The sequence below is a fragment of the Penaeus vannamei genome, chromosome 30 (assembly GCF_042767895.1).
Source record: "Penaeus vannamei isolate JL-2024 chromosome 30, ASM4276789v1, whole genome shotgun sequence".
Lineage (NCBI taxonomy): Eukaryota > Metazoa > Arthropoda > Malacostraca > Decapoda > Penaeidae > Penaeus > Penaeus vannamei.
The window spans coordinates 14257961-14277960 of record NC_091578.1 but is presented as its reverse complement, the minus strand read 5'-3'; the positions used below and the strand labels follow the sequence as shown (position 1 = coordinate 14277960).

Here is a 20000-nt window from a genome sequence, read left to right as displayed (position 1 = left end):
GATAAAACAGAAAAAATAGAATGATGATAATGAGGATGATAGAATGATGATAATGATGATGTGGCGAAGAGGAAAGCAAAGTGTGAATAAATGTAAGATTAAGATAAAGGTGAAGAACTGTGGGAAAAGCAATGAAAATAGCAGGAGGTTAAGTATCTGTACAAATGCACTTGATATTAAGAAGTACAAGCCTGGGTGTATAATGGGAGTTATCAAAACAAAAATCTGTTGTCCTGTTCCGTGTCCTATTACCCCAACTTATGAAACAATAACACAAAACCTGTTATATGAAAAATGCGTATTTTTCTTGAGCAAGTGCTAAAAATAATCCATGCACCAAACCCACTATCACGTCCCATAACCCAACTAAGCAAATAATAACACAAAGACACTAAGAAATGAAAATTCATCACCATAACCACTCCCCCTTCCACAAGCAACAGGGCGCACTCCATCGCCTGCAAACCCGACGTACCTCGATGTAGATGGTGGTGTCCGTGTGCTGCTCCCCGTCGTCGGCGCGGACCGTGAGCTGGTACTCGCTCTTGGTCTCCCTGTCGAGGGTGTCCTGGAGGCTGAGTTGTCCCGTGGAGGCGTCGAGGGTGAACTTGTTGTCGTCGCCGTCCACCAGGGAGTAGGTGAGGGTGCCGAGGGTGTCCGGGTCTGAGGCCCTGAGGGTGGCGATCTGGCGGCCGGCGAGCATGTCCTCGGACACGGTGAAGCGCAGGGGGGACTCGCCGAAGGAGGGAGGCGAGTCGTTCTTGTCCAGGACTGTCACTTGGACCTGCGGGAGGAGAGGCACCGGGTTAGGCCTTGCTTGGCGAAGGTTGGAAAAATAGTGAATCCACACAAAATTAATTAATAAATAAGCAAAGCAATGAATGAGTAAATATACAAATAGATAAAAAAATAAATATACACATATAAATAGATAGTTAAATATGCACAAAATAAAACATCCAAAACCGTTCCTGACACACTCACACACTCGCCCCTCCATAACAAGCGTTCAATAAACCACCACAAGGTCTCACCACTTGTGCTCTTTTATAACCTCAATTACACCAAGTGTGAGAACCTCTACGCTTTTTGCAACTGGCCTCTTTGTTTATATTTATTTAAACCTTACGAGGCGATGCGCACACACACGTACACACACACCAACATTTACACCCAACACACACCCTCCCTCTTCGCACACGCCGCCGCAGAAATCATGCCGTTGCAATATTGCTTATGATGTAACGGCGGCGTTGATAGAGATTGATCGCGTATTTTACAGCGTCATCATTAAGAATGTTGCTGCAAAAACATGAATTATTAACGATGATAATGAGGTCTTACAAGAGTCTATGACATCAAGTGACATCCGCAGCATAATAAAAGATGTCAAGGTAACCACATTATGTTATGTAATGTAATCGTGAAGTAGAGAAATATATAAATGAATATATATATACAGATAGATAGATACATACATACATACATACAAACACACAAACACACACACACACACACACACAGATATATATATATATATATACACAAGTGGCAACAGAGCAGAAGAAATATGTTGATGGCCAGAAAGCAAAGCAAACAGAGCGAAAACCACAACGGCAATTGCAGCATAAAAAGAGACGTCGAAACGGCCCGACACGGAGCGCAAGCAATGACAACCACAAGCGAGTGATTGACTCGAGACAAATTGGACACGTAAATGACATGACAAAACACCACATGCGGCGCGATAAACAAACGGGCGAGATAGAGATGACACCGAGGCTTCCAGCGGGCGAGCGAACACTTTTAAGAGGGGGAGCGAAGGCGTCACTTCGGTCGCACGTCAACCGCCGCCTCCCCACCCTCCTTCCCTCCCTCCCTCCCTCCCTGCTTCTTGGCCATTCCCCCACTTCCATGTCTGTCATTTGGTATTACTCCTTCCCTCTCCTTTTTCGTTTTCTTTTCTTTTCGTCTTCTTATCCGCTTACTCTTTCTCCTTTTCTTCCTGCTCTTTCTTCTTTTTCCCTTTCCATTTCCTCCCTCTCCTCCTTTTCTCTTCTCTCTCTTTGCCCCCCTTCCTTCTCCACCTCTTCCTACTCCCACTCCTACTCCTCCCTCTCGTCCTCGTCCTCCTCCTCCTTCTCCTCCTGCTGCTGCTGCTACTGCTGCTGCTCGTCCTCCTCCTCCTCCTTCTCCCCCCCCCCCCTCCCCCAAACCAGCTGGATAGACAAGAAGGTTTTCTCAAGCCGAGTGTAAGTTAAGCTGACCTTTTCCATCTTGGCAACATGACCTAAGTGGGTGGTATTGGTCGGCCTCTTAATATTGAATTTACTACCGTCTTGTTTTTGCACTTTCAAGGGAAATTTTAAGACGAAGAACGTTTAACGAAAAGTTTAATAATGATATCTGAAGTATTTTAAGTATTTGCTTCAGCGTAGAAACAGATTTACGGCCTTTCTGTACACTGGTAAGTATATGTACACGTATAATTGGAATGATACATTCACACACACAAACACACAACCCCACACAAACACACAAACCCCTTATCCCTCCACATACAAACATTCACATACACACCTCACAAACAACCCCCACCCCCTCACCTCCACCCCCGCCCCCACACCCAAAGACCTCTCCTAATGCAAGCAGTCCGCCCCGCACACACATGACACGGCCGGAGCTCTCGTCTCCCTTCACGAACGCGTCTCAGTCGGTTCCTAGAAGACGTCTGGAGGTGCACACGTGGACGCCCGATGGAGGCCGGTTCTGCCGCCGTGATATATTACTGTCATTGTGAGGCGGGGGAGGGGGGAGGGAGAGGGGTGAGGGGTTGGGAGGGAGTGGAGAGGGAGAGGGGTTGGAGGGGTGTGCAGAGGGAGAGGGGTGAGGGGTTGGGAGGGAGTGGAGAGGGAGAGGGGTTGGAGGGGGAGTGGGGAGAGGAATGTGAGAGGTGTTGGAAGGGGGAAGGGGTGGGGTGTGGGAGGGAGGGGGTTGGGAGGTGTTGGAGGGAGAGGGATATGAGGGGAGTATTGGAGGGGGACAGGTGAGTAAGGGGGAAGGGGAGAGGTGTGGGAGGGGGAGAGATGTGGGTTGTTAGGTAGGGGGGATGGGAGAAGTGTGGGAGGGGGTAGGGGGGGGGGAAGAGTGGGGAAAGGAGAGGGGGAAGAGATAGGTAACGGACTTCGTTCTTTTTTCTGCTTTAACAGCGATTGAGGGATTTGCCCAAAAAGCCTATTGCTCTTTTTGGAGAAGATGAAGAAACACGACTTTGTCCACTGCTTTGACTGCCTCCTTTTCTCACCTCCTGCTCTTCATCATGTCATCCCTCTCTTTCTGTTCTCATGTCCTTCCTTCCATTCTCTCTCGCTCTCTCTTTCTATCCTCCGTCTTTCATTCTCTCTCTCTCTATCTCTCTCTCTCTCTCTCTCTCTCTCTCTCTCTCTCTCTCTCTCTCTCTCTCTCTCTCTCTCTCTCTCTCTCTCTCTCTCTCCTTTCCCATTCTCTTTCTCCTTCTCCTCGCCCCTTTCCCTCTCCTCCTCCATTCTCTTCTACCACAACTACTTGTCCTCGTCTTGGCAATATCGCCTTTTTATTCATTAATTTTCTCTCGTTGACGCAGGCAGTTTACGGGATCTTCGCGCCCTTCCGCCCAGCCTCTGCACCGTCGCCAGCAGGAGCCTCCGCACGACACCGACGATCCACGACCTCCAGAACGACCAGAAGCCGCGGGTGATGCCAACGGTACCGCATCAGGACTCACCGGCCATGAGTTCAGGCGGTCTGGATGAGTAATGATGAGGAAGTCGCTAAGGGGGTTCCTGTCTTCCTTTCAGTCGTCCTTTTTCTTTTTTTTTCTTTCTTTCTTTCTATAGTTGTATTGGTACGTTTGTCTTTTCCCTTAATCCTCTTTTCCTCCCTCCCTCTCTCACTCTCTTTCACTTTCTATTTCTCACTCTCTTTATCTATTTATTCATCTTTCTCTCTTTCCTTCTCCCTCTCCCTCTCTCACCACAACAAAGTGCAACAATCGGCCCACGCAGGCGAGGCACCAGCCACCCTCTCCCACGGCCCTCCCCCTCCCTCCTCCCCCTCCCCGCCCCGCCCCGCCGTCCCCTCTGGAAGTCGGACGACCATCGCCTTCCCAGAGCGCGTACAGCCCCGGGAACACACAGGACGACCCTTCCTTCTGACGACCGGCCTCCCCCTTTCCCTGTGACGAGCCTCCCCTTTCCCCCATTCCCAGGGGCGTCGGGGTCCGCGCGAAAGACCCCAAGACCCGCCCGCGTCATTCCGTTGGAGTCGAGATCTAGGACGCAGATTTGAGGACGAGAGAGAGAGAAAAAAGAAAGAAAAAAGAAAAGAGAAAATGAGGCTGTTTCTTTAACGAGGGAAATTCTTTCATATATACTGTCGGAGGCTTTAAGAGGCACATGCATTTCTTCGCCTCTGAGTTCAGCGCTTTGGAAAATATGAGAGAAAATGATGGTAATGCAGGAAGAAGAAAATTCTAACCGCTTACATTAGCCAGTGAAATTTAAAAAAAAAGTATAATCTTACCATGTAATATAACCACGTATATTTTCTTACCGAAATTCATTCTGTTTTACATTATTTCTTTAAACATTCATTTCCTTCTTATTTGCCATCTTTTTGGCGATTCACTACATATTTCTGCTTTCAAGGCATTTTCTTGAAATTTCTCAAAGGCCTTTTCTCCAGATGTTCACAAGGCGACGGAGGGAGGAAGGGAGGGGAGGAGAGGAGGAGGAAGGGAGGGGAGGAGAGGAGAGGGCAGAGGAGGGGAGGGGAGGAAGGGGGTACAGAGGGGAGAGAGAGAGAGAAAAACGTTCTTGTATCATTATGCATATGCCATCAATCCCGACTTTGTCATTACTCGTCCACGACTGAAACGCAAGAAAAATATTGCAAAAAAAGAAAAAGAAAAAAAAAAACTTGCTTGACACTACAAGAGAGGTCCCATTGGGAGGAGGAGGAGGAGCAGGAGGGAGGAGGAGGAGGAAGAACAGGAGGGGGAGGAGGAAGAGTAGGAGGTGGAGGAGGAAGAAAAAGGAAGAAGATTAATAAAAAAAATCATGAAAAAGAAGAAGAAGAAGAAGAAGAGGAAGGGGAGGAGGAAGCGATGAGGAAGACTGGAAGTCTAAGGGGAAGCAGAGGGAGATGAAGAAAAAGAGGATAGGGAGGAGGGAAGGAATGAAATAAGTTGGGCAGGAAGAGAAATCGGAGCCGAAAGATAACAATGATGAGGAAACGCAGAGAGGAGAATGGGGCAAGGAGAGAAAAGGAAGACACAATAGAGCAGAACGAAGGGAGGGAGAAGGGCGGGAGAACAAGGGAGATAAAGAAAGGAAGGAAGGAAGTGCGGGGGGAGGATAAGAGAAAAATACAATTCATGGCGAAGACAGGAAATGAAAGAATAAAAATAGACACAAAATGCGAGCGATAGACAGACTTGAACAGATAAACGGAATGATATTGACATGCAGGCAAATTTGGGGGTAGATAGTTAAACAGTTAGATAGATGAATAAATAGATAAATAAATGGATAACAATGTTTAGAGTGAGAGATAGATAGATGGATAGAGAGAGAGATGATAAGAGGAAGAGAAAGAGTGAGTGAGATGGGGATAGACAGGGAGAGAGAGAGAGAGAGAGAGAGAGAGAGAGAGAGAGAGAGAGAGAGAGAGAGAGAGAGAGAGAGAGAGAGAGAGAGAGAGAGAGAGAGAGAGAGAGAGAGAGAGAGAGAGAGAGAGAGAGAACAGAGAGCCGAGAGGTCATCCGTCTGCTACAGTTATGACCGTCGGCCTCGGCAGTTGGTCACCAGACCGTCGAGGCGACCCCCCCCCCCCCCCCCCCCTCCTTCCCCCTGCCCCCTAACCCCGCCCAAACCGCTCACACACCTCAGTCTGTCACGGGCCAATTACCGCCCTCACGCCCTCGCCCGTGTCGCCTGGTAGAGTGGTAAGAAAAAAAAAGAAAAAAAAAGGAAAAGAGAAAAATGCATATCGTTACGCCCGCGAGAACTGCCTGCGTATCATTTCCTCATTGGCGTATCTAAATATTTCTTCATCTTAGAGCATGATTTCCTCACTGGACGATCATCCGACGAAGATATCTATCAGCTTTCCCGACCTTCAGATAAAACGTACGACCTAAATCGGAAATTCGCTCAAAATAAGCATCAAAAGAACAGTAAACAAAACAAAAAGAAAGAAAGAAAAAAAAAGAAAAACAAAACAAAAAATAAAATCGCACAACGTGACCCAAATTTTGCGACAAAAATGTAATTTCTCGGCAACACGAGGGTCGAGGGGCGTCGCTGGGTCCGGAGACGCGACGAACCAAGCAACACGCAAAGGGGGAGGAGGAGGAGGAGGAGGTGGAAGAGGAGGAGGAAGAGTAAAAGGAATAGGAGGAGGAAGAGGAGGAGGAGGAAGAGTAAAAGGAATAGGAAGAGGAGGAGGAGGAGGAGGAGGAAGAGTAAAAAGAATAGGAGGGGGAAGAGGAGGAGGAGGAGGAGGAAGAGGAGGAGGAAGAGTGAAGGAATTGGAATAGGAAGAGGAGGAGGAGGAGAAGGAGAAGGAGAAGGAGAAGGAGAAGGAGAAGGAGAAGAAGAAGGAGGAGGAGGAAGAGGAGGTGGTGGGCCGAGTGGAAGTGGAAAAAAAGAGGAAAAGGGAGGGAGGAAAGAAAAGGAGGGGAGAGGAGAAAGAATAAAGGAGGAGGAGGTGGGGGTGGGGTGGAGGAAGAGGAGGAAGAGGGAGGAAGGGAGGGAAGAAGGAAGGAGAAGTGTGGGGGGAAGAGGAGTGGGAGGGGGAGAGGTGGGAGAAGAGAAAAGGAAAGAAGAGGGGATGATGGAAACAAGATGGAGAGGAGGAAAAGGAGAAAATAACTGAAGGGGAAAAGCAGGTTGCAGAAGAAAAGTGAGGAGGAAGAGAAGAAAGAGAAAAGAAAAGAGGTGAAGGAAGGGGATGAAGAAGAGGAGTAGAAGAAGGAGATTGAGGAGGAAGAGGAGATAAAGGAGAATAGAGGAAGAAGAATAAATAATGGAGTAGGAAGAAGAGGGAGAAGAGGAGGAAGAAGAGGATGGAGATTGGAAGAAGGAAAAGGAGGAAGAAAGGAGAGAAGAAAAGAAGAGGGGAGAGGAAAACAAAGAAGGGCCAAATGTGAGCAAGGAAGAAGAAAGAGAAGAACAGATGGCAAAGGATGAAGAAGAGGGAGAGGCGAGAGAAGGGGAAGAAGAGAAAGAAGAGGAGGAAGAAGAGAAGAGGAGTAAGAGGAGGAGGAGCGGCGGCGGCGCAGCGGCTCGGCGGTCGGCCGGGGTGAATTCCTGCCGCGGTTCCTCTTGGGGCGCGAGATAGAAGAAAAAAATAGTGGACAGGCGGGGTCAGTACTGAGTGGGAAGTGGGGGCGGGAGGGGGAGGGAAGGAGGCGCGGTGAGGGGGGAGGGAGGGGGGAGGGAAGGAGGCGAGGGAGGGGGAAGGGAAGGGTCGAGGGGGAGGGAGGAAGGGGGCGAGAGGGGGTAGGGAGAGGCGGTAAGGGGAAGGGAAGGGGGACCGGGGCAGAGGGCAGGGAGAAGCGGTAGTGGGGGAGGGACGGATGTGGAGGCGGGGGAGGGGGAGGGAGGTGGAGAAGGGGGGTTGGAGGTGCGGGTGAAGGCACGCTCTCACCGGACACTATGGTTCTCTGCTGACCGCCTCGCCGCCACTCTCAGGCCAGCGCCCGCCGGACCTTCCCTGCCAGCGCTACCATGGTAACCAGCGCTGATTGAGGCCCTGCGCTTGTTATCGTTGTTACTGTCGCCAAAGAAGAGATACTTAAATACCTTTCACGTAAAACAGGCGGTTTGATTATCATTTAACTGTTATTGAAGTGTTATGAATATTCCGTTTTTCTATTCTTTTTTTTTTTTTTCTTGGCGGTGTTATCAGAATGAAGACTTGAAGCCAAAATGAAATGAAATTAGCGTTATTGATGCTGTACACGGAACGCACAAGATGTCATTACTAATACGAACTTGACGGATGAAAATTCTAAGGAACGCATATTAAAATCCAACAACGACATCGCAAATACAGTGATTTCAGAATCGACTCTTTCAGTCCAGCTTTCGAAAACCAAGGGAGAAGAATTAGAAAAAAAAAGAATTCGAAAAAAAGGACGAGCACGGCATACCCATCAACATGCAGGGTTGAACATCCTCTGGGAAGCATACCACACTCACACGTCCAACACTTATAAAACACTGTGTACTTACATAGAACAGAATAAAACATAAATAAATCCCCGAAATGAACATATAACCAAAATAAAGTAAAGGAAGAAAACGATCAAATAATAATCGAACGATAATAAAAAGATGTCCCCCCTACATGAAGGAAGGGCATACCCCCCCCCCTCCCAGCGTACCCACAGCCCTGACCCCTGCCGCTGCCCTGCCCTGTCCTTGCCCTTGGCCCAGCTCGTCCCAAGGTGCTCATTTGACACACTGCTGCTAAATCGATTTCGAATTGTACAGACCTGTCTCTTATATTGAGGGAATGCTCGGCGAGTTATATAAACAGAGACGGATGGTGGTGTTCCTGCGTGTTTTTTTTTTTTTTTTTTTTTATGTGGATGTGGAAGTTTTTGTTGCGTGCGTTTGTGTGTGTGCCTGTTATATGTCGTGTTGTGTGAGTATCTATGTGTTTGTTGGTACCTGTGTCTATATGTGTGGATTATCTTTTATGCTTGTGTGCTTTGTGGGTCTGCCTTTATTTTCGTGCGTGCATTGTTTGTTCGTAGCATGTGTGAGAGTATGCGCGTGTGTGTGAAAAGAGTACCCCCTGCCCCCCACCCCCCCACCCCCAAAGCGAGATCCCTTAATACACTCCGGCCTTTCCCCTCCCCTCCTTCCCCCTCCCACTGCCCCCTTCCCCCTCTCCCACCCCCCCCCTCTCCCCCGCCCCCGCCCCCTCTCCCTTCGAGTGGCACCCAGCGCGTCCCGGGCGAGCCTCCTGCCGCAGATTAATGTTCTCGTGCCCCGCCGCCCCGCCGCCGCCCGCACGGAGCCCCTCGGCCGCGCGCAGGTGTTCCCAGCGGCGACCGAGTGCCCCTCAGCCTCCGTACAAAGAAAAATTATGCGAGACGACCAATTTAGTTAATAAAAGTCATTACTAACCACCATCAGCGTATATAGCAAAAGTCATTACCAACTATCATTAGCCCATGTAATAAATGCCGTATGAAGCACCATTAACCCTTCTATTAAAAGTCATTAACGGGGCGCCCATTAGCATTTACACCCACCGCAAAATAATGCCACAACATCAAATATTAGTTCGAATTGTATGAACTATTTGCACAGTTGCCAATTAACCAATATATGGCGCGGGTGTCAGCAAAACATACCCAAGTCACAGCTGATTTCAGGACGACATATTCCCACTGCATTGCCTTAAAATATGCTCAGGATATACTCAAAGAGGATCGAGGACCATACTCTCAGAAGCGGCACAGAGCGACGAGTTAGAGCGACGCGGAAAGCGAAAATGGTCGCGGTCTTGCACGAAGCCCGGGCGAGGAATGCAACTGCAAGCCGTGAATGACCGTCGATGCCTTTTCTCTGTTTTTCTTTCCTCTTCTGTTTCTTTATTTTATTATGATTATCATAATTATCATCACTGTTATTATTAGTATCATTATTATTTTTTTTACCATTATTATTATTATTATCATTATCATTATTGTTATTATTATTATTATCATCATTATCACCAATATCATCATTACCATTTGTTTTGTTTTTCTTAACATCATTATTATTGTTATTATTATTATTATCATTATTATTATTATTATTATTATTATTATTATTATTATTATTATTATTATCATTATTATCATTATCATTACTATTATTATTATCACCATTATTATCATTATTGTCATCATCATTATCATTATTAATATTACTATCTTCATTATTACTATCATCATTGTCATTATCATTATTCTTTCTGATTTTTCACTTGCTAGGGATTACATTTCTCTTCCTTTTAATTCTTTCTCTTCTCTCTTCCCTTTGGTTTTTCTTTTCTTTTTACCGTGATAATCTCTCATTTCTAATATATTTCAGGGACATTTTTTCCTCTAATTCTCTGATAGCAATATTACTGTAATAATTCAGTTTTGTTTTCTTATATATTTCAGAATTTTATAAATTTCTCCTTTTTTATTCCATGATAATCCCCTTTCTCCATTTCCTCAATCCATCTTGAAGAGAATAGCCCCAAAGAAATTAAAAATCCGACGTAAAACTAGCCACGTAGCTATTATACGGCCCAAAAGGGGTTAGTAAAACTGAAATAACAAAATGGTTTACGGTTGTCTGTCTACGGTAACCATTCGGCTGACGTGAACTGTTTCGCTTATTATCAGCTGTTCCTGTTTCAAAAGAATGGTCGGGGTTTTACCTTCTTCGTCACCATTGTTAACCCATTAGTCCGTTCCAGGGAAAGGGGAAAGGAGGGTTCTTGAAATGATTATGATATATATTTGTATATATATTATTTTCTTTTTCATGTCTATTCTTCTTCGGTTCCTTTTCCTTTCCTTCTTCTTTTCCTTAGTATTCTCCCCCATCTACTTATTGTTATTACTATTACTCTGCTTTATTTTCTTTTGTTTTGTGTAACAGATCCTAAAAAACACTAAACTTCCAATTTAAAAAGTACCTACCTACCACCCATACTTATACACACACACACTACACCCCTATATGTAATACACATGCCTATATGTAACTCTGTGTGTGTGTGTGTGTGTGTGTGTGTGTGTGTGTGTGTGTGTGTGTGTGTGTGTGTGTGTGTGTGTGTGTGTGTGTGTGTGTGTGTGTGTGTGTGTGTGTGTGTGTGTGCAGGCGGGGTGGGTGCGCTCCTCGTCCCGTTCGTCAAGGGCCTCCTATTCGCCCGTTTCTTATTTCACGGTGCATTTTCGAGCCCGCGGAGCACCGAGGCCAAATTTTACCATATCGGAGATTATTCTGCTTTTGTAATTTATGTGTCACTGGAACAAAGCATAAATCAAGTTCCCCGTCTTTGGAATAAGGCAAATAAGGTGGGTATTAATTGTGGGTTTGAGATGGAATGGAACATATTCAAGGCGAGTTGAGTGCTTCGCTTTGAAGGAGTTTGATAATATTCTTCTAAAGGTCTTTATATAGTCTATCAGAAATCTAGTTTATATAAGTTCGAAATATAACATACAATTTGTACCAATTTTGAAATATAGCCTGTGCAACTGTTTTTGAAATGTAACTTGCACAATTCTTACCTAGTTTCCCTTGGCTTTGGTGCAGCAATATGAGCGAAATAAGTAGAAATAAGACTAAATGTGACCAAAATACATAAACAAAAGATCAGAAACCCGTAAACGTGATAAATATTCGGTAAAATAAGAACAAATACTCGTTAATGTGACGAATGTGCGTTTGTGTGACGAAAAAGTATAATGATCGCTATTTTGAAAAAGAAAAAGATATGGATTCATGATAGTTGATAAAGATGTCAAATTAAACCATATTGTGTGATCATGACATGTCTTATAAAATATTGCAATGGCAGTGGAATATATATATATATATATATATATATATATATATATATATATATATATATATATATATATATATATATATATATATATGCAAATTATGTGGTAGAATGATATCAGCAGTAATAGTAGGTTGTAGAAGTAATAATAATAACAATAATAATAATAATAATAATAATAATATCATTACTATTATTTCTATCATTATTATCATTATTATTGTTGTTGTTGTTTTAGTAGTAGTATTACTATTACTTTTATCATTGTTATCATTATCATTATTGTAATAATTTTTACAATTATCATTATTATCATAATTATTATATTCATCGTTATTCCCATTGTTATTATCATAATCATTGTCATCATTATTATTATCATCATCATCTAATAATAGTTATCATTATCCTTTCATCATTATTTTCATTACTATCAAGATTATCATTATTGTTATTACTGTAATGTTTTTGCATCATCATAATAACAATAATGAATATGATGATAATAATGATGATAACAACAACAACAACAACACCAACTGCTACTACTATTACTACGTTTACTACTGTTACTACTACTACAGTTATTACTACTACTGTTACTACGACTACTACTGCTACTACAACAACAATAAAAACAAAATAACAAAAAACAACAACAACATCAAACATTAAGAAACAAAGACCGAAAACAACAAAAAAAAAAAAGAAAAAAAAAATCTATTACCCGGGAATCGCGGGCGAAACAAACGAGCGGCGCCAAGCGAGGGTCGCGGCGCCGCCCACGGAGGAGTCGCCAGGGAAGGGCGGCCATTACGGGACATGGAATTTCCTTAATCAAACACGACCTTTTATATAACCCTTTTGGCTTTAATTTGACAGGGGGAGGGTTGGGGGGGGGAGGGGCTAGAGGGATAGGGGTGAGGGGGGAGAAAGGAAGGGGAGGAGAGGGGGAGGGGGGAAGGCGGGTTGAGGGACAGGGGTGAAGGGGGAGAAAGAAGGGGAGGAGAGGGGGGAGGGGAGAAGGGGAGAAGAGGGACAGGGGTGAGAAAGAAGGGGAGGAGAGGGGGAAGGGGTTAGAGGGACAGGGTGAGGAGGGAGAGAAAGAAGGGGAGGTGAGGGGGGAGGGGGGGAAGAGGGGAAAGAGGAGGTAGGGGCAAATCAGAAAAGGGGGAAAGGGGAGGGGGAATAAAAATGGAAGAAGGGGTGGGTAGAGGAAGGGGACAGATGGGGAGACCGGGTTAAGGGGTAAGAGATGCCTGATATATCATTCCCACTCCAGGCTAATGGTGGGAAATTCTTGGAGTTTGGTGCTGGTTCTACGGAAGACGGGCTACGTGGGGGGAGGGGGAGGAAGGGGGAAAGGGGCGGAGGGTTGACGGGTGGGAAGAAGGAGGTGAACGGGGTAGGGGGAGGGAGGGAAGGTGGAAGGTGAAAGGGTGCAGGGGTGGGGGGAGGGGAGAGAGAGGGGAAGGGGTAGAGAGGGGAGGTAGGAGTGGGAAGGGGGGGGAACCGGTTGGGGGAGGAGGGGAGGGAGGGTGAGGTAAATGGGTGCAGGGTGTGGGGGAGGGAGAGAGAGAGGGGGGAAGGGGGTAGGGAGGGGAGGTGGGTGGGGAAGGGGGGGAACCGGCTGGGGGGAGGGAGGGAGGGTGGAAGGGGTAAATGGGGTGGCAGGGGTGGGGGAGCGAAGGGAGACGGATGGGGAGAACGGGATGGGGGGAGAGGAGGGAGGGGGGGAAGGTGAAGGGGATGCAAGGGGGGGGGTGAGGAAGGAAGGTGAATTGGGCGCAGGGGTGGGGGAGGGGGTGGGTCCTGATGAAGGGATAATCACCTTCAATGTTGCTGGCGAGGGGGGGCGGGGGGGTTGTTTTGACGGGGGGAGGAGGGGAGGGAGGGAAGGTTATAACATACTTCACGTAAAGGATTTTGGCGGTTATGAAACGGGGGGAGGAGGAGGAGGGGAGAGTGAGGGAGATGGGGGGGTGAGTGAGGGAGATGGAGGGGGAGAGAGGAGAGCTGAGGGGAGATATGGGCGAGAGACGGTTAGAGTGGAGAAAGGGGAAGCGGAGGTGAGGGAAGAAGGAAGATGAGAGAAGAACGGCAAAAAAAAAGAAAAAAAAAATAGAAAAAAGAAACAGGACAAGCAAAAGAAACAAAAGAAAGAGAAAACCAACTAAAGAGAATGAAAAAAACGAAAAAAAAAACGAAAGAAAGGAAGAGGAAAAAGGAAGAAAAAAGCATACGAAGAGAGGGAGAAGAGGAGAAGGGGGAGAGCGGGGTGAGGGTGAGGGGGGAGGGGGGGAGGGGGGTGACGTGGGAAGGGGAATGGGTGGAGCTGTGTCTTCTGATGTTTTGGGGGGGGCCGTTGATCGATCTGTCAGTAGATGATGGTAATTAACGAAACTACAGGAGAATAGCACCTCGTTGTCTTGGGACGGTTGCCACGGACAGGAAAATTAAGGAAAAGGAAAGAGGGAGATGAAGATAAGGAAGGATGGAGAGAAGAAGGAGGATGGGAAAGAGAAGGAGAAGGAGGAAGAAAGAGAGGAGGAGGAAGAAGAGAAAGAGGAGGAGGAAGAAGAGAAAGAGGAGGAGAAAGAAGAGAAAGAGGAGGAGGAGGAGGAAAAAGAGGACAAGGTGGAGGAGAAGACAATAATGATGATAATCATGGTGATAATGATGATGAAGATTATGGGGAAGAAGGAGAAGGGGAAGGATAACAAGATAAAAAAGAAGGAGATAAAAGAGAATGTGAACCAGAAAGAGGAAGAAATGTATAAAGGAGAGGACGACGAAGAAAGAGAAGAAGAAGAAGAAATAATAATAATCTTATCCAGAACTACATTTTTTAGAGTAAAGCGGAAAAGGAAGAGAGAGAGGAAGAGAATGGGTGAGGGGTGAGGTGGAGAGGATGAAGCGAAAGAAGTGAATCGTGGGAGGAGGCGAGGGGAAGGAAAGAAGAAGGGACGGTGGAACGAAATGGGGAGGAAGAAGGTGAAGAAGAAGAAGGGGGAATTAGAGTTGGAGAAGGAGAGTAGAAAGGAAGTTGATAAAAGAGGTTTAGATTTTTGTGGCAAAGGCTTGAGGTCGTAGTGGTCGTGTGGGTACCTGATGTTGTGGCAGGTGAGATGAAGACTGTGGCTGGGTTTGTGGTGGTGGTTACACCGTGATCTTTTATAAATGATGCTGGGCCGAGGGGTGGGTGGCGGGGAGGGGGGGGGCCTCGGGGGGCGAGGGTGGGAGGGGAGGGAGGGGAAGGACAACGCTAAAAGACAGGAGGGAGAGAGAAAATATATATAGACAGGGGAAGAGGGAAGGGACACGGATGCTAAAAAAGCCAGGAAAGAATGAGAAAGAGAGAGAGAGAGAGAGAGAGAGAGAGAGAGAGAGAGAGAGAGAGAGAGAGAGAGAGAGAGAGAGAGAGAGAGAGAGAGAGTGAGAGAGAGAGAGAGAGAGAGAGAGAGAGAGAGAGAGAGAGAGAGTGAGATAGAGAGATAGAGAGAGAGAAAGAAAGATAGAGGGAGAAAGGGAGATAGATAGAGAGAGAAAGAGAGTTAGAGAGAGAGAGAGAGAGAGAGAGAGGGGGTGGGATGGAGAACGAGAGAGAGAGAGGGGGGTGTGAAGAGAACGAGAGAGAGAGAGGGGGGGAGGAGAGAGAACTAGAGAGAAAGAGAGAGAGACAGAGAGCAGGAAAAGGAGAGAAAAAACTACGGAGATCGGGAATGGGGAGGCAGGGAAGAATATGGAAATGGTGAAGGATGAAGATTTTTTTTTTAATTGCCCGAAAGGTGCGGTAGAGAATGAGGATAGAAGGCAGGATGAGGACGAGGAAATAAATGAAATGGGTGCGAGTTCGAAGCGGAGGAGGAAGTCCAGGAAGAGGAGAAGGAGAAGGAAGAGGAGGAGGTGGAGAGGGAGAAGGAGGAGGAGGAATTCGAGGAACAGGAGAAGGAGAAGAAGAAAAAATAAGAAAGATACAAAAGAAGAAGAAAAAGAAGAGTAGGAACAGAAAGAAGGAGGAAGAAATCCAGGAAGAAGAGAAATAGGAGGAGAAGAAAAAAAAGAGACAAAAGAAGAGGAAGAAAACGTATAGGATCAGAAGGAAAACGGACGAGGAGCAAAAGGAAGAAGGAGGAAGATTAGGAGAAGGAAGAGGTCCTCAACCGCAGGCGAAGACGGAGAAGGCGATGCAGCGAAGGCCTCGGAGGTCCTCGTCGGCGATGGTGGTCATATATGGGGGTATAATTGATGATTATGATGGGGGGAGGGGGGAGGGGAGAGGGAGAGGGGGGAGGGGAGGGGAGAGCAAAGGAGGTCGGTTGTTAATGCTGGTGGCAATGAAAAATCAGATGGGAGTGTGTGATTGATGTTGGTATAATGATGTTGGTTAAGAAGATGATGTTTGATGTGAGTGTGGTCGCTGATATTAATGACCCGAGCGCGGTTATCTGATGCTATGAGCCGCGGACCAGGGGATCAGAAATCATGCGCCAGTTCGAGATATAAAGTTTCCAATCCAATTTATAACGCGGGGCGGACGGCCATTTATCAGCAAAACAAATAACGAAGTTCCGTGTCGGCGTTTAGATTGGGTATTAATGCACAGGGTGGTTTAATAACACTATTACGAGCGAGGTCTCATCGCCAGCGCCGTCTCGTTCACTTACATGGAATAGATCAATTATTGCGACGAGTCTGTCGGAGTCAAAAGAAGGAAAGATAAACAAAAAAAGAAAAAAAGAGAGAAGGAAAAAAAAAAGAAGACAGAGACAGAAAGAGAGAGAGAAAGGTAGATAGTGGTTCATTTGCCTGTGATACGTTCTTAGAGCAGGGAGAGAAAGTTAAAGAGGGAGAGAGGGAGAGAGAGAGAGAGAGAGAGAGAGAGAGAGAGAGAGAGAGAGAGAGAGAGAGAGAGAGAGAGAGAGAGAGAGAGAGAGAGAGAGAGTGAGAGAGAGACAGAGAGAGAGAATAGCTTTTCCCGATCTGAACATGTTAATGCACAGAGAGGCCTGAGGAAATGTCGGGGTAGATGGGGGGAATCAGGGGGAAGGAAGGAGGCGGTGTGCTGGGATAGGGAAGAAGGGGAAGGTGGGGGGGCATGGGCGGGGCAAAGGAGGCGTAGGGAGGAGGGAGGGCGATGGAGGAGGGCATGACAGAAAGAGGAGGGCAGGGCCGGGGAGGGCAAGAGAGGAGGGTAGGCTGTGGGGTGCAGGGAGGAGCGAGGAGGGCAAAGGGGGAGGGGGAGGGGAGGGCACGAGGGCAGAGGGTCAAGCACGGAGACGACGAAGGGTCCCTCCGCCTGGTTTGCCTTTGCTACCGACTGTCGATTCCTCTGCTTGCGTTTTATCCCCCGTCCTCCTCCTCCTCCTCCGCCGCCGCCGCTAACGACCCGCGCCGCCGACTCGCCCTCACCGCAGATCGGCCGCCGCTTCGCCATTAACTAGCCATCATCACTTCTCCATCCTTCCCCCTCCCCTCCTCTCCACTCCTCTCCTTCTTCTTCCTCTCTCCCCTCCCCTCCATCCCTCCCATTCCCCTTCCTCTGTTGTTCCTTCCTTCCTCTTTCTTTTCTTTCTTATCCCTTCCTCATATTTCTGTCTACTCCTCCCCCTCTCTACTCTCCTCCTTTCCTCTTCCGTCCCCCCTTCTCCTCTCGTATCCCGTCCCCTCCTTCCCTGTCTACTATTCCTCCCCGCTACTCTTTCTTCTCTCCCTTCCCTTCCCCTCTTTTCCTCCTCCCTCTCCTCTTCCTTCTTCTCCTTTCCCCTCCCCCTCCTCCCCTCCCCCACCCACTTCACCCATGATCTTATTGAAGCTTCGATTTTTCACTTCAAGTTTTATCATCAGTCTTGAGGAATTAACAAAAGAGAAAGAAAGTAAAAAAAATAAAGAAAACGAGAATAGAAAGGAATATGGGAGGGGGAACTTAAAAAAATATCCAAGGAAAGGCATTCTTTTTCGCAAGTATTAACGCAACACGCCTAGACTGCGCCAATTAAACCAGGGGCTCGTGAAACCCCCGGAAGCCAGAACATACAAATCCATCATCATCAGGTTTCCACGTGAGATGTTAGGGAGAAGATCTCTCTCTCTCTCTCTCACTCTCTCTCTCTCTCTCTCTCTCTCTCTCTCTCTCTCTCTCTCTCTCTCTCTCTCTCTCTCTCTCTCTCTCTCTCTCTCTCTCTCTCTCCGGTCCAGTATACTTGCAGTTGCTCCTGTAGACAGAAACACCAACCTGTAAAAGAGACAAAATGTAATTCTGCATGCAGGAAGGCTTCACAAATTAATAATCTCTGTCTGTCCACCTTTCTCAATCTCTCTCTCTCTCTCTCTCTCTCTCTCTCAATCTGTCTCTCTCTCTCTCTCTCTCTCTCTCTCTCTCTCTTTCTTTCTCTCTCTCTCTCTCTCTCTCTCTCTCTCTCTCTCTCTCTCTCTCTCTCTCTCTCTCTCTCTATCTATCTATCTCTCTCTCTGCCTCTTTTTCTATATCTATATTTCTTCCATCTCTCTTATATTTTTTATACTTAATTAATTCATCGGGTTTCTTGCCTAAATATTAGTGCATTATATATATATATATATATATATATATATATATATATATATATATATATGTGTGTGTGTGTGTGTGTGTGTGTGTGTGTGTGTGTGTGTGTGTGTGTGTGTGTGTGTGTGTGTGTGTGTGTGTGTGTGTGTGTGTGTGTGTGTGTGTGTGTGTGTGTGTGTGTGTATGTATAATTAAAAAACACATTTCACAGTTCCGAATATTTTTCATAATCTTTTCCTTCTAATGTTAACAGCTGAACAAAGAGTTAACTTTAATGATACAAATTTAATGAGTTATGAAGAAAGCTACTGTAATGTGTTACTCATTTATACAAACTTTCGTTGAAGAAAAGTGAGAGAGATCTAAGAACAACATGTAAGCTGAATAAAGGAAAATAGAATAAATTTTAAATTATGCATTTTCATAAAATAAAAACTATCTATTATAAAGTACACACATCTCAGTGAAGAATTACATATCGCAAAAATATTACAAATTATCTTACACATTTCCCAAGAAAAAACAGAAACCAGTGAAGAATCCTATATCGAAAAGATAAACAATATTATCTTAACAAATTTCCGAAGAAAAACACCGAGATGGAGACAAAGGAACGGAGGAAAGCTCACCAGAAATGACACGCAGTCAGAAGATCCATTTACATTACTTCTCTCATAATATTCCTACGATTTACTCTTTAAACATCGCTTAACTGAAATCACGTAATTGCGGTAAAAAAAGGGTACTTGTTCTCATTTCTTCTGATATTCGACTTTTATTTTCTAATCAGAATTGTATATTAATTGTAATACAGTTGTTGGATTGTATTACGGGCGTTCGATTTTAGGAGAGAGGTCTTGTGTGCAAATTGTATACAGGTTGTACTACAGTTGTTGGATTGTATTACAGTACTTCGATTTTAGGAAAGGGTTGTGTGCAAACGAGGGAGAAATGAGTTTTAGGCAAGAATATTAGGTGAGTAGAAGATTGAAAAATAGGGTGCAAATATGGAATTGGCTTGTCTCCTGTAACTCATTCTCATTTTTGTATTTCTTCTTACCCTTCCTTCTTTTTTTTCTCTCTCTCTCTTATTCACTTATGGTATATTCCGGTGAAGATAACGTGAAGAAGGAGACAGACAAGAATTAAAAAAAAAAAAAAAAAACACGCAACTAGATGTTCATTTTTCCTCCTAAAAGTCCCTGGGTAATTTCCCTTAATTCCAGGTCATTAGTGATGTATTGTGTTTTGCACGTGCAACTCCGGCCTGCTCCTCAGCCGGCGCATGCGCTCGCTTGCATGCTTGTCTACCCGACTGTCTGTCTGCCTACCGGACGATGCGCTTGCCCTCGAGCCTGCATCCTTTCTGTGTTTGTTTGAACTTGCTGCTTGGCCCTTTGCTTGCTTGGAGAGCTCTTGGCTGTTTGTCTCCCCTTCCTTGCACGTTTGCTTGTCTGCTCGTACAATGTGCGTCTCTCCGCCGGCCATCAGACTCCACTGCTTGCTTTTCTGTCTGCTTGCCTGCCTTCGTCACCCCCCTCATACCCCCCCCCCCCCTCCACCGTGCAGTCACACACAGCTTCCAATAATTCGTTAGAGTGCCGGGCGGGGGGTGGGGGCAGGGGAGGGGTAGGGGGCAGGGGGGAAGGGCAAGGAAGGGAATGCGCCTCAAGCAGAGCATTCATTTCGATTGTCTTTTTTTCTCTCTCTCTTTTTCTTTCTTTCTTACTTACTTCTTCTCCTCCTTCTTCTTCTTCTCTGATCAATTAGTCAATAGGGTCGAAAACCCGCCGTCGAGGACATATCCAGCGAAGCCCTATTGACAGCGGGGCGTAACAGTGTC

At 46.1% G+C, this 20000-nt stretch overlaps 1 protein-coding gene across 1 annotated transcript in view; it reads right to left on the bottom strand.

The window, feature by feature from the left end:
* Nucleotides 1-20000, bottom strand: part of ft (cadherin-related tumor suppressor fat) — a 297068-nt gene that overhangs the window by 113068 nt on the left and 164000 nt on the right. The window contains exon 2 of the mRNA XM_070143092.1: nt 476-784. Coding sequence (XP_069999193.1) covers nt 476-784 — 309 coding nt within the window. The remainder of the gene's footprint in view (nt 1-475; nt 785-20000) is intronic.